General features: G+C 35.2%; 1 protein-coding gene across 1 annotated transcript; it reads right to left on the bottom strand.

The window, feature by feature from the left end:
- Positions 1 to 4,894: 4,894 nt before the first annotated feature.
- On the bottom strand, positions 4,895 to 6,929 carry LOC129899932 (uncharacterized mitochondrial protein AtMg00810-like). The gene is made up of 4 exons (XM_055974929.1): positions 6,162 to 6,929; positions 5,956 to 6,051; positions 5,098 to 5,118; positions 4,895 to 4,978 (listed from the first exon to the last, which is right to left on the bottom strand). The coding sequence occupies exons 1-4, from the start codon at positions 6,927 to 6,929 to the stop codon at positions 4,895 to 4,897; spliced, it is 969 nt and encodes a 322-aa protein (XP_055830904.1).
- Positions 6,930 to 14,492: the final 7,563 nt, after the last annotated feature.

Below are 14,492 nucleotides of genomic sequence, written 5' to 3'. Positions count from 1 at the left end.
CTAGCTCATAAGCGATGGTTGTCGGTTAGAGAAAATTTCCAAGAAGTAAAGTATCATATTTTTATATACTGAGCTACATTGCTATTTCATGTATTTTAAAGCATTGTCTTTTATTATATTGCATGCTTTATTGAATTGGGCTATTTTCAGAGTTGAGTTGATATAAGTTTTCTTTTTCCATATATATTCGTACATTTCATTTACTGATGTCATTCGACCTGCATCATTTTTTAATGATGCAGATATAGGTGTTAGAGATCATCAGTAGTCGCATTGTTGAAGATCTATCTTCTCTAGTTTTGGTGAGACCTCTTTTCATTTAGAGGAGCTCTTTCGCTATTAGCGTTATGCTATTTCATTATATCTTTGAGGTAGTTGTGTACTTGTCTTAGTACCTTTCTAGTAGTTAGTAGAGACTTCATAGACTGAGTAGAGTGGAGTCATGTTGAGGCTTTTAGAGTCTGTTTGAAAATACGACTTTCATTATTAAGATATGATATTGACTTATATTCTAAGTGACTTAAGTTATTATTTTAAAGATTGATGAGGATTTTTTGTGAATTCCCACTTGATATTACTCCTTTATTGAGTCAAGTCTTCCGCTGAGTGAGTTAGCCTGGCCAAGTGGTTCACTTGGGACCAATAATGATTTTCAAGTGTCGGCCATGTCCGGGGTGTAGGCTCGGAGCATGACAAGTTATCTCTTAAAAATCATCAATTAGATCATTCATCAAGAAAATAACCTTTTTTTTAAAGAAGAAGTGCAATGTTTCTTTTAAATCAATGATACTAACCTCAAAGTTTTCTTCTTCTTCTTCCTTAAATCTCCAATAGCCACGAATGTAGACTTATTTACCTCTTCATCATGAGAATCTTCTAACCCTAATACCCATGTAGTCATCATAGCATATTGTTCATTATCCTTTTTCTTTACCTTCTCCTTCATTTCTTTTTTATCCCTTTCTTTTTTCCACTCAATTTCTCACACAGGACATTCCTTAATCATATGATCAATTTTGTCATACTTATAGAAGCCAGTTTGATATTTATCATCGAATCCATTTTTACTACATATTTCTTTTTTGTTATATTCATTTTCTTTTATGATTTGTTTTCTTGAAATTCCACTTATTTTTAATTAAGGTCAAATTCTTTACTATTAGATTCTTTTAGTGCTAGTGACATTTTCTTAATTTCCACCTACTTTTTGAAATCATCCATATTCATTTCATAAGTTTTCTGATTACCAACCAATATATTGTGTCATAGTGGTGGTGTCCTTGGCTTCTTTTATGACAGTGACTTTTTCATCCCATTTGACTTTTGGAAGGACTCTTAGGACTTTATCCTCAGTGGTGAGAACCTTTTTTAAGGATGATAACTCATTGAAAAAAGATGTGAGTCTAGTGATCATTTCTTGCAGTGACCCACTCTCCCTATCTTGAATGCTTCATACTCAATGAATAGCATAACCACCTTGAACATTTTCACTTGACTAATCCCTTCATAAGAATTAACCATTGCATCCCATACTTGCTTGAAAATGGTACAATTTGAATATTTTACTCATCAGGAACAAGACCACAAACTAGATTGTTGCCTTTGCATTTTTTAGTGTTAGGAGATCTTCTGGAGTGAAGTCCCTTCTTATTTTCTTGACATGCTCTCGTTCCACATTTTTTATAGAAATTGTTGGTCCTATGGTGATTCTATCCTACAATTCATAATCCTTATCCTGAATGAAGTTCTCTATATGAGCCTTCCACCAGATGAAATGAGATCCACTAAAAAGAGGAAGACTGGTTGTATATTGTCCTTCACTGTTCTCACTTGATGGTACACAATTCATCATGATCTTATCTTAGGTATTATATTTTACAAGATAACCTGCTTTGATACAAATTTATAGTCCACAGGACTTAATAATTTACTTTAGATTAGTTTATGAGTGAAATGAATCGTCTAATGTATTCCTTAAACAAACAATAAGTGAAGAAAATGAATACTTCATTTTTACATGAAAAACACCCGGCTCATAAGGATGTAAAAAACCACGACTTATACTTCTACATGATTTAACCCGAAAAACCATGACCTGTACCTTTGCATGATTTAACCCAAACTTTACTAAACACAATGAACCAATAACAATTTTAAGATTACAAACTTTGTAACCTAATGGATAGATCTAATTTCTACAACTACACAAACCTCCCAATATTTATGTTCTCAAGTCTTTGAGTCATCCAACATTGAAGACAATGACCGTACTCCAGTTTATAACTCACTAGATCTAGAAAACATTACATAACAACAAATATAAATCAAATAAGACTCCTTAACTAGCACCTGGTTCTTCAATATGTTCCACTGTATCAGGATGCACTTAAAAAGTCAATCTCTCAACTGCACAATAAATTGAGAATTTTTTAGACTCCTCTAGAAATGTGACTTCCATAATTGAATAGATATCCTATTTATACAAGTCTTCAAAAAGTTATTCTCAATTGAAACTCCTCATCCAGTCAAACTCTCTTTACTTAGAGTTCTACTTTAAGTGAAACTCCTTTAAATCAAATTCCTTGCCTCTTTAGTGTTGTAATAGAACTCCAACTCAACACATCTTTATTTCCTTGAGTTTATCATAAGTAACCATCATCCATTGCTTGATTATTGCACACTTTTCTTTATTCATTTGTGATCTTGCTACGAATTCAGCTTCTTGAGACAATGTATCTATGAGCTAACTTGATTTACATGTTTCATGTCGCTTTATCAATTATCAAAACTGCATAAAATCTAACATAGTCTCTACTCAACTTAGTGTGATTTTGTCACGACCCTGGCTTATCGTGAATGACACTCATACTAATCCTCTAGTGGGAGAACCATTTACTAACCCAAACTAACCCAACAACACCATGTTTAAAAAAAGTCATGTAACTTTAAAGAGTAAAAGCATTTAAATAGATAAAATTTTGAGTCCCCATAAACTCAAGTAATCATCAATCTTTTGCGAAAATTAACCCCGTAAAATCTGAAAGTCATTATACCAAAAGTCTAACAAAGTCTAGCATAGTGGGGATGAAACCTCCAACCAAAAAATAATAAATTAATATTTAAATGTATGTGTCCGAGAAAATGTACAAAATAATAAGAAGATGAATCCATGACACTCCCGAAGAGTTGCTTACCCTTGGATTCGAAAGGCCACACATCTTTTAACTGAGGTCTTTTAGCAGTCGCTTGAATATGCCCTGTACTCAACAAAAATAGAGTAAATGGAGAATCACATGGCTAGTTCAGTAAATGAAATATGAATAAAAATCCACATCTTAGTAAAACAGATAATACATAATCACATCATATTTATAGCAACACCGGACTCCAGTCCTTACAATTGAGTTATTATACACAATAAGCATGATCAATCACAACACACAACCAATTCGGTTCTCTCATAGAACCCACACTCAAACTGTTTTTGTATTAGCATGGTACCCATTTTCATTGTTAATGTACCAATATGGTACCCATTTCAAATGTACCGGCATGGTACCTTCTTTAAATGTATCGACGTGCTACCCAATCCAATGTACTAGCGTGGTATCCGAACCAAATGTATCGATGTGGTACCTGATCCAACATGAAAGCACATATCACAATCACAACCTCAATGAATAGCAATCACACTTGTACAACCACGTAACACATTCATTGCATGTAATTTCATCACAATTATCACTTCAATTCATGTTCTTTCCTTTTACCTAATCATATATTATGCATGCAATATAACAAAGTAGTTAATTGGCATATATAACACAAATAGGAAAATAAAACCATCATCTACCTTGAATCAAGATTGAATGCTCTAAACAACCAGAGCTTTCTCCTTTTAAAGTGTCTTGGCATGTTGTTGGTCTAAAACAAATAAGAGTACAAAGAATCAATGAACAATGGCCGAAATTACTCGGATTATACTCAAATCTTAACCCTCGGCTAATTTCATGATCATACCACCTTACTAGGGCTTTTTCCATCATTAATTTCATGTCAAGTACACCCCCCCAAAGATAGTCACTATAGACTCTAAGGTTTAAGAATCAAAATACAAGTTACAGGAGTAATTGACTTACCTTTAGCTTAAGAATCGATGCAGAACTGAAGTAAATAGTCCTAAGTCGCCTCTTGCTCTCCCAAGAACGAAATTGCAGAAATAAAAATGATTTTGGGACCTTTCTATTAATTTTGCAATCATCCTGCTATAGTAGCCCTGCCATAGCGGGATTTCACCCGCTATGGCGGCTTGCACGGAAATAGAACCTCAGAATTCTTTCCCCAAACCCCCATTTTGCAACATAACTTCAAACCTTGACTTTCTAAAATAACTTTTTCACTCCAAGTCCGACTTCGGGAGTTCTACTCACCCGAATTCAATTTTGAAAAGCCTTACGGATTCTTTAGCTTCTTAGCTATCATAAAATCAAATTCAAACTTAGACATTAACCTCAATCAATTTCCATATTGCCCTATACCTCACTTTACTCAAATTTCATCTGAGACTGGCCTAGCATGAAATTTCTAAGTCATTATACAAAAAATTTCCAGCCCAAAATTCTTTCCCATTGGCTTCCCCATAACGACCAGGAGGAGTCGTTACAGGTTTAAGGGTCACTGGATGTCATAGGTTTCGCTATTGGGGTTTTTGTTTTGCTATTAGCAGTTCAATTTTGCTCTTTTAGGGATTATATTTCATTTTTAGTGATTTTGGGTCATGAATAGCAATTATGGGATCGTAAAACTTGTAATTTGGACTAATCTTAGCTTCTCAAAACATGATTTTGGTTTTATTGTGATTATCGATCTCCTTTAGATTTTAGCATCTGTTTCTTTAATCAAAAACTACACGTTTGTGGGTCCTTTTCATCCTTTTCTTCATTATTTTCCTCTTCTTAAACTCTAAATCAATTGCAACCTGAAATGATGCAAATATATAATTAAGAATTTAATTATAAATTCATCATTTAAAAGACGACAAAACTCATGTAAAAATGCAAATAATTTGATATAATCCCAAATTAAATATCAAAGTACCATCAAGCTCAAGAAAAGACACTGAAAAGGACATAAGTTTAGAAATGAATTCAGGAACAAAGTAATTTACTATGTCTTCACGGAACATTGGATCAAATATCATGGCTTGAAATACAATTTATTAGTGATAATTTTTTTGCTCAAATAATTGTATTATTAATTTAATCTCTTTTCACAAGCACACGTTGGGTTAAGAAAAGTTTGTAGGGCCACAACACACAGACTAATATTAATTATTACTGTGATCTTAGGATTCACGTTGTCATTTATTGAGAAAAGGAGGACTTTACCTAATGAGATACATATAATTACAAGACAGGATTTACTATGATTTCATTTTGGTTAACAAGTACCCTTCAAAATTATGACTATAACAATATGATAAGAAGCAAGAGCAAATGAGGTTTAAAATAGTGGGCAGCCAAATGATTAGAATTAATTAATCATCTCCTTCAGTTAAATTGCTTCTCAGTGTATAATGCCATAAGGCAGACGCAAGCAGCATGAAAAGGCAAAGTACAATTAACAAGATTAATTTTGGACTTCAAAAATGCTGTTTGGCGTCGTGTAGTTGTAGTGATTCAGAATTATAGGAATACAATTTCTCGTATTCATTAATGTACTAGTGAGTTCTAAGAATAGTCTAATACGATATGAAAGAGATTAATCTCTTGATTTATTTCATTAACCTCAATAGTTTATATACACAAATACAAGAGTATAATTAGGCTATAATTAAGAAAACTAAATATCTCTATATTAGGAACTAAATAAACTAAATATCTCTATATTACGAACTAAATATATATACAATCTATTACAATATGTCAGAATATATTTTCATATATTCTAACACACCCCCGCAGTCGAAGCGAGAGGTCGCCGAATGCTAAGACTGTCCCGAAAATCCTCAAATAACACCAATGGAAGGCCTTTGGTGAAGATATCTGCAATCTGATAACAGGGGACATGTAACACTCGAACCTAGCCACAAGCCACCTTTTCCCGTACAAAATCTATATCAATCTCAATGTGCTTAGTGCGTTGATGCTGAACAGGATTACCAGCCAGATAAATGGCACTAAATTATCACAATAAACTAAAGTAGCCCATGGAATAGGACAATGAAGTTCCAAAAGCAAGTTTCGCAACCAACACGACTCAGAAACCACATTGGCAATCCCTCTGTATTTTGGCTCTGCACTCGAACGGGACAAAGTAGCTTGACGTTTGGCAGACCATGAGATCAAGTTATCACCCATAAAGACACAATAACTCGAAGTCGAACGTCGTGTATCGGGGCACCCACCCCAATCAACATCAGTATATGAGATAAGAATGGTTGTGGAAGAGGGGTAAAGGTGAAAACCATAATCCAAAGTACCTTGTAGGTAGAGCACGATGCGCTTGAGAGCGTTCATGTGCTCATCCCATGGGTCATATATGAATAAACATACATGCTGCACAACATAACTAATATCCGGTCTCGTGAATGTGAGGTATTGTAGTGCCCCTGCAAGACTCTGATAAAGAGATGGATCCTCAAACGATATGCTCGTAGTAGACCCGAGCTTCAATTTTAGAGAAATTCGAGTAGGAGATGGCTTACATGATGACATGCCAACTCGGTCAATGATCTTGGCCACATACTTCCTTTGAGATAAAAATAAACCACTTATATGAAGAGTGACAACAATGCCCGAGTAATAACTCAGTGGGCCCAAATCCTTCATAGCAAATTTGGAGCGAAGAAGCGACATGATAGACTGACGGAGCACATCAGAGAAAGCAGTTAAAGTAATAACGTCGACATACAATAAAAGATAAGCCATAGAAGTACCTTGACGATAAAAAAACAAGGAATGATCGGTCTTACTATGAGAAAACCCAAGGGTATGGATATAATCAGCAAATCATTTATACCAAGCCCGCAGAGCTTGTTTTAGCCCATAAAGAGTTTCTTCAGCAAACACACATGATTAGGTCTATCAAGATCCCGATAGCCCAAAGGTTGATACAGTTAAACAGTTTCCTTGAGTTTGCCATGTAAGAAAGATTTTTTGATGTCAAGTTGATAAATTGGCCATGCCTTGAAGAGAGCCAACTAAGAACCGTACAAATAGTTGTCGATTTGACAACTGAAATAAATATCTCACCACAATTCACGCCAACCTGTTGGGTTTTACCATCACCTACAAGACGAGATTTATGTTGCTCAAATGAACCATCAAATTTTTCTTTATGAGCAAAAATATATATACAATGAATAACATTAACATTTGAAGGATGGGACACCGATTCCCACGTCTTATTTTGAATAAGAGCATTATATTCATTATCCATAGACAATTTCCAATTCGTATTACGAAGAGTAGACACAGAGTTATGGGGTAGAGGAGACTTTGAGACGGATGTAAGAACTTTGAAGGATCTCTTAGGCTTATAGATCCCATGCTGACTCCTAGTAACAGGACTGGTCGATAGACTAGAGGGAGAGAAGGAGAGTTGGTGGAGGAGGAGAGTTAGGTGGAAGAGCAGAAGAAGACATTGGGGCCGACCCAGCAGGCAACGAAGGAGCGATTTGCCCAGATAAGGGGACAGAGCTGCTAGCTGGGCATGACGATATGGGCAGCGGTGCGGGAGAAAGGTGGTGATACAGCAGGTTTGTGGAGGTAGTGAGATGTCGAACCACAAAGGGAGATGGTCCATCGTCTAAAAATAGGTATGTGTGATTTTGATGAGTATGTAACTTGGCAAAAGAAAATTGCGTCTCATCAAATATTACATGATGGCTAATGATGGTTTTTGAAGATGACAAATCAAAATATTTATACCCAAGATGATTTGACAGATATCCCAAAAAAACACACGGGGTTGACTGGAGTTGAAGTTTGTTTATGAGTGTGGAGGGAATGAGAGGATAACATAAACACCCAAATATATGAAGATGAAAATAAGAGGGATCCTTCCGATAAAGAATGCGAACATGAGATTGATAGTCTACCAGTTTATGAGGAAAGATGTTGAGAAGATAAGTTGTCATTTGCAAAGTATGATGCCAAAAGTAAGGAGAAAGGGAAGCATGGGCCAATAAGGTACGAACAATGTTATTAATTGTAAGGATTTTTCTTTCAGCTTTCCCATTTTGAGGAGATGTATAAGAACATGACAATCGAAACGACAGACCATTGGCTTTACAGAAGTCCCAAAAGGGGCCATTATCAAATTCCTGGCCATTATCACATTGAATATTCTTGATGTCCCGCTCAAAGTGAGTTCGAATAAATATCTTGAAAGTTAAAAATGTGGAAAAGGTTTGTGATTTTTGCGATAAAGGAAACATCCACAAGAATTTAGAATAATCAACCATAAACAAGACATAATATCGATGACCTGAGGAACTAAAAACGGGTGATGTCCAAAGATCACTATGTATAATATCAAATGGCATAAGAGTGCTAGAATTCAAAGCATAAAATGGAACTGAACATGTTTTCCAAGAGGACAAGAATGAAAAATACGAACATCTCTACTTGGATTTCAATCAATCAATTTATTCTTCCTAAGGGAATTCAACACAGGTGCTCCCGAATGAACCAAGCGAATATGCCAAAGAGATGGTGCCAAAGCAGTAAAAGTAGATGGTGAAGTGACTGGATTGGTGATCAGATAAAGCTCTCCCCGACTGTAACACCTCATTACCAGTCTCCCCGTTTGAAAATCCTTCACAGAAAAACCAAAGGGATAAAAATTAACAGAGACATAGTTATAAGTGGTAAATTTGCGGACGAACATCAAATTTTTAACTAGGTGAGGGGAATTAAAGACATTGTTTAAGTGCAAGGGAGGACACGGGGAAGATAAAGTCATGTGACCATAGCCATGAATTGAAATTGATTGACCATTACCAATAATTATACCACATTTATTGCTCTTATTAAAATAAAATGTGAGGTTACCTTGCGTGAATGTAATGTGAGAAATGGCATCGGTGTCTATGTACCAATTTACATCTGGAGGAGTGATCCCAAGTGTATGCATGGCGGATTCAATGTTCATAGGAGTAGGGGCTGCCGTGTAGGCCTGCTGAGGTCGGGGGCCAAGAACACCCGCTCGTGGTGGCTACTGCTGTCCATAATTGGGTCGGGACCAAGAAGTTGAAGGATATGTACACGGTGGTATAGACCAAGGAACCCATGATGCCATCCACGGCCACTACTGCTCGCCAGCCCATGGAGAATAGGGCGGAGGGTTCTGCCCCGCTGACTGCTGCCTAGTGCCACGGCTGTTGCCGCCTTCCAGCTGACCACCACGACCTGTATTACCACCATTGTTGGCAGCTCTTTTTCCGCCTCCATGACCACCATTGTTGCCGCGATATTTCCCCTATTATTTCTTCGATTATGGTTCTTCTTCCCACCATTAGAATTGCGGTTGGAAGAGGAATTATTAGGAACATCAGAAGGACCCTCGGACGAGCGAGCAACTAAGTCAGCGAAGGAGCTTTGGATTACTTTCTTAGCATGGCCAGCCTTCTCAAGACTGAGCATCGAACGCAATTGATAAAATTGAGGAAATGGGTCACATTGGTGAATAAGAGTGGCCACACCTTGGTAGGGATCGATAAGGCCAGAGACTAGTTGAAGAACTAGTCGATCGTTAGAGACTAGGGAGCCGACATTCTTGAGTTGATCCTCCAGATATTTGAGATGTTGACAATAGGGAGAGACATTCGGAAAATCTTCCATGTCGACATGAGTGAAGTCGTACTCAAGGGTGACAACACGAGAGTGTTTGTTATCCTAAAATATGTCACGAAAGCGATTCCAAGCCTCCATCGTCGTGGTGTCGGGTTCAAGAATTGTATGCAAAAGATCATGAGAGATAGTAGCGTAGAGCCATTGGAGAATGGTGGCATCCAGGGTGCACCATAGTTCTTTGTCCTCCTCTTGCTGAGGTTGTTTCTCCGTGCCCGTTGCCGGCCCGTTGCCGGAGGAATAATATGATCTATCACCCAATAGGATCTTGCATGAATCTTAAAGAGTTCCGTCCAAGTGAAATATTGTACGTTCTCCATTTCAAGAGTGATGGGAACATGGTTCTTGATGTTGGATGCAGTAACAGCAGGATGAAAGGAAGATTTAGAGTTAGACATGGTGATTAAGAAGATAGGAAGAGGGAGAGGAGGGGGGCGACGGTAGCAGGAATCCGAGAAGAAAAAAAGATTGGATCGTGCCCTAGAAACCATGAAAGAGATTAATCTCTTGATTTATTTAATTAACCTCAATAGTTTATATACACAAATACAAGAGTATAATTAGGCTATAATTAAGGAAACTAAATATCTCTATATTAGAAACTAAATACCTCTATATTAGGAACTAAATATATACAATCTGCCAAAATATATTTTCATATATTCTAACACGATATTATTTGGCTGGAGAGATTTAGGGTGTGTTCGGTACTAAGGAAAATATTTTCTATCGAAAATATTTTTTTTTATAAAATAAGTGATTATCTTATTTGTTTATGGTGTTCTATAATTAAGAATAAAATATCATCCCAAAGATGTTAAGTACAATTTAGAAAAATTTTATGATCCCGACTCAAACCCATGTCCCGACAACCCAACGCAGGACCCAACCCATGCCTAATGCTGACCCAGGACCCCACACCAATACCAACTTGGAACACAACCTTAACCTCAACTTAAAACCTAAACCTCATCTCAACTCGATACCCAACCCCGATCCGTGACCCAACCCACGAGCTGGGACCTGCTCTTGAGATCCCCGAACCCAAGATCCTACCCTGACTTAGTCCCTACCCTAGCCTTTGATCCTCTATTTGTGGACCTCGAAAGATGCCTACAATCTTCTTTTTTGAGGTAATTCGAATCCTTACTGGATTTCTGATAACCTACACTAATAAAACAAAGTTAATTGCAATTAGTAATATTAAACACATCTAACATAATATGTGGTAACTATTTTTCTTTTAAACCTCTAAAAGAGTTGCCATATGTTCTAGGTCGTCTTCCTGAGAAAAATGGGGCGCGTCATATACATGCTACAAAAAATAAATAGCGATAGACAAATTCTATGTTATAAACAAAATTTATCGCTTGCCTTATATAGTAACGGATAATTTAGCGATAAGCTAGGCAAGCGATTTTAGTTTGTTTTGTAACGACATATTATTAAGGGTTACATTTATTCGAGAAAAAGTTCACAAATTATCTCTTTACGACTAGAAAATAAGCGCCATTTAAAAATTACTAATAGAAACATAATTAGGCTCCTTAACTACAGTTTGCTTAATTACGTTCCGTAGATATAATTTCAATTACTATGCCAATTTCTGTTGTACAATTCATTGCATTATACAAATTGGACTTTTCCGTTTATATATCTCGCTGCATTATACAAATTGGTCTTTAAAAGAGATTGTATATACAAATATAAATTGCTTTAGAGATTTGTATATGACTCCTAAATTTGCTTTGTATACAATATAAATATCTAAAGATTTATAAATGAGCCCCCACAAATTTTGTATATGTGCCCCAAAATACACAAATACCAAAAAATATACAAATTTTCTTTAAAGATTTGTATAATAGCATATTTAATTAATCTGTATCCAATTGCATAATTTTTTTGAACTACTATAGCTATATTTAATAATATACTAGTAATGTCTGCCAATTCGCTTAATTTTGCCATTTCTTTACTCACTTTTTACATGCGAAAAATAATATCTAGATAAAAGTACCCCCAATTTTAGAAAGAAGAAAGACTCACTTCTTCATACATTTTCCTTTGTGCCAAACACACCCTTAATCAAGAAAAAAAGGAAAGAGGTTAACACCGGTTATTACGTGGAGTGGTGATTTTCATTTGGCATTACTCCCCTATATCATGTACAGAACATGTATTCTCCCCACTCAATTTTACTATCTCAGTATCAAATTGTTTATGATTTTCTTTTATACATACTTTTAAAGAAAAATATCAAGTAAAAGTGATTGTATTATTATTATTGCTGTTGTTGTGGTTGTTGTGAATTGTATAGCGAATTATACAAATGTATATAAATGCTGTGCGAATTATACAAACCCTGCTATAACTATAGCTATGAATTGTAATTAGCAAACTATAGTTATGGAGCATAATTAGAATATTTTTGAGTGACCCGAAAATTCCTCTATATTTATTACTAATTCTGTTCTTTTGTACTAGTCCTCTATCGATTTGATAGTCCACTTAAGATATTATTTATTAAAGGTTCACTTTACCAAATTATTTATATTAATTGTATTTTAGATTCTAAATTTGACTAACCGAACTCCTAAACTTTAGCTGTTGCATTTGCCTATATTTACTGCAGGATCGTATCACCCAATAAAAAAAATAATGTACATTGTATAACTACTTACATTCTCATGTTAATAACATTAGAATTTAGACATCTGCGTTATCTCTATTTATAGTGATTTTTTTTGTGAGTGTACTGTTAATTGCTGTTAATCATGTTCATTTGTAACATGTATTAGAGCCTGTTTGGACTGACTTGTTGAGTTTGACTTATAAATTGAAAGATACTCCCAAACTTAAGAAGCTGGGGGCGTGTCCGCCGGCCCCGGACCTGCCTCCGAAAGTTATGATTTCTAACTTATAACTTATTTTTGTTACTTTGACTTAAAAATTAAGTATTCAAAAGTGCTTAAAAGTTATTTTAATTCTTAAACTGATGCAGAAGATGGACTCTGTTGTTGCTCAATGGCATAGTATACCTGCTCAGAATTGAAGATTAGAATTTCTTTCAGGAGAAAGCAATTATAAATAATATATATATATTCTTTTCAAAGCTATGATAAATTGAATAGAGTATTCAAAAAATACACCAAATAGGCAGATGAGTAACTTCACTTTTATATGTATCTGTTTTTCATTGGTTGTATAATAAAGTTCTTCTGTTATAGTTTAAATTTTTAGCTGCGGCATCCATTTATTCATATATCTACTATTACACTTTACTTATTTTGATATACTACTAATTTCTTTTATCAACCTTTACACCTGCGGAGCCCCTCTTTCGACAAATTATTCAGAAAATTTAATATGTTGAAAGCAAAACGCATAATATTGTATCTGGTATGTAACAGTTCAATTGAATTTGTCAGACACGAATGAGTGAATAATCAAATTATCATTCTTTCTTTAAGAAGAGTTAGGTAAAACACTATGCTGGTTCAATACAAGTGCTTAATAGGTGTTACGATATCATGATAAAGTTTTTCATTTATCCTATGTATCTATATCTACTATGTCGAAAAATACATAGACAATTGAGTTATTAATATTGGGCTTGTACTTGCGCAGACACTAACTATTTAGTATACATATATGTAAATATAACTACAAAACTATATTGCCATATAATAGTTTGGATAAAAAAATGAGTCGAAAAGTCAATTTTAATTCCTGAGGTCAAATCTGAATTTTTTTCAAATTAGATTTAAATCATAAAGTAGGAACTCACACGCTAAAAATAGTTAAATGGATCGTTAATCAACCACTAATTTCAAGAATTGCATGAATCCCAACTTTGGGGAAAAGTTTCCAAATCCCCAATCCAAAACACCAATTAAATCACTAATTAAATAATAGATTTGTAGGGAAAATATGATTTGAGGCTTAAAATCTTAAACCATAACGAATTATTACAAAACATCCCCCAAAATCAAACTCCCAATCTCCTAAAATCGAGTTTAGAACAAATGGAATTTGAATTTGAAAAATATATCTATTATTATACAGTGATCTCCGCATGAGCAAGCAAATGTTGTACTTTTAGCCTCTTCAAAGCGTTAGAAGACCCCACTTCAGAAGAAATCACTTATTCCAGAGAGCTTTGCCAAAACAGAAACCACCACACCAACAACATTATATGTGATCCTACACTCACCGAAGCACCTTTATGGATGTGGAGAAGTCCATATAGAAGCGGACTCTCCGACATCTTTTAAACTCCATAGAAAGAAATTCAATCCACGAAATCAGTTTTGTGAAAATAGAAGAATTTGCCTGTGCGATTGCACCAAATACAATTGAATCCAACAAACTCGGATCCTAAATAGTCTCAATCTCAAAATTAATCCTCAAAATTCATTTGGATCCCCACAAAAACAAACCAAATATGCAAATTGACCCTAAACCACATTTCGTATCAGTTGGAATTATTGAACAATTAATTAAAGACCGTCTTGACCAAATGCTACCCGTGGTCAAACAAAACTACTTAACACTTATGGCTCAACCCAAATAAGCCAAGGTTTGATGCACTACAACAATGTGTTTATTGATGTATATTGAAACAAACAAGCATTT

This window comes from Solanum dulcamara, chromosome 8 (assembly GCF_947179165.1).
Source record: "Solanum dulcamara chromosome 8, daSolDulc1.2, whole genome shotgun sequence".
Classification (NCBI taxonomy): domain Eukaryota; kingdom Viridiplantae; phylum Streptophyta; class Magnoliopsida; order Solanales; family Solanaceae; genus Solanum; species Solanum dulcamara.
Note: the sequence above shows the minus strand (reverse complement) of the source record. Positions and strands in the feature narration are given on the sequence as shown.

Bases quoted from the DNA above. Each gene is read 5' to 3' on its own strand.
- LOC129899932 (XM_055974929.1), bottom strand. From the start codon at position 6,929: ATGGCTTATCTTTTATTGTATGTCGACGTTATTACTTTAACTGCTTTC. The intron at 6,052-6,161 runs GTAATCCTGTTC...CCCTGTTATCAG, and splicing joins TAGTGCCATTTATCTGGCTG to ATTGCAGATATCTTCACCAA. The intron at 4,979-5,097 runs GTACTTTGATAT...GCATCATTTCAG, and splicing joins GTCTTTTCTTGAGCTTGATG to GTTGCAATTGATTTAGAGTT.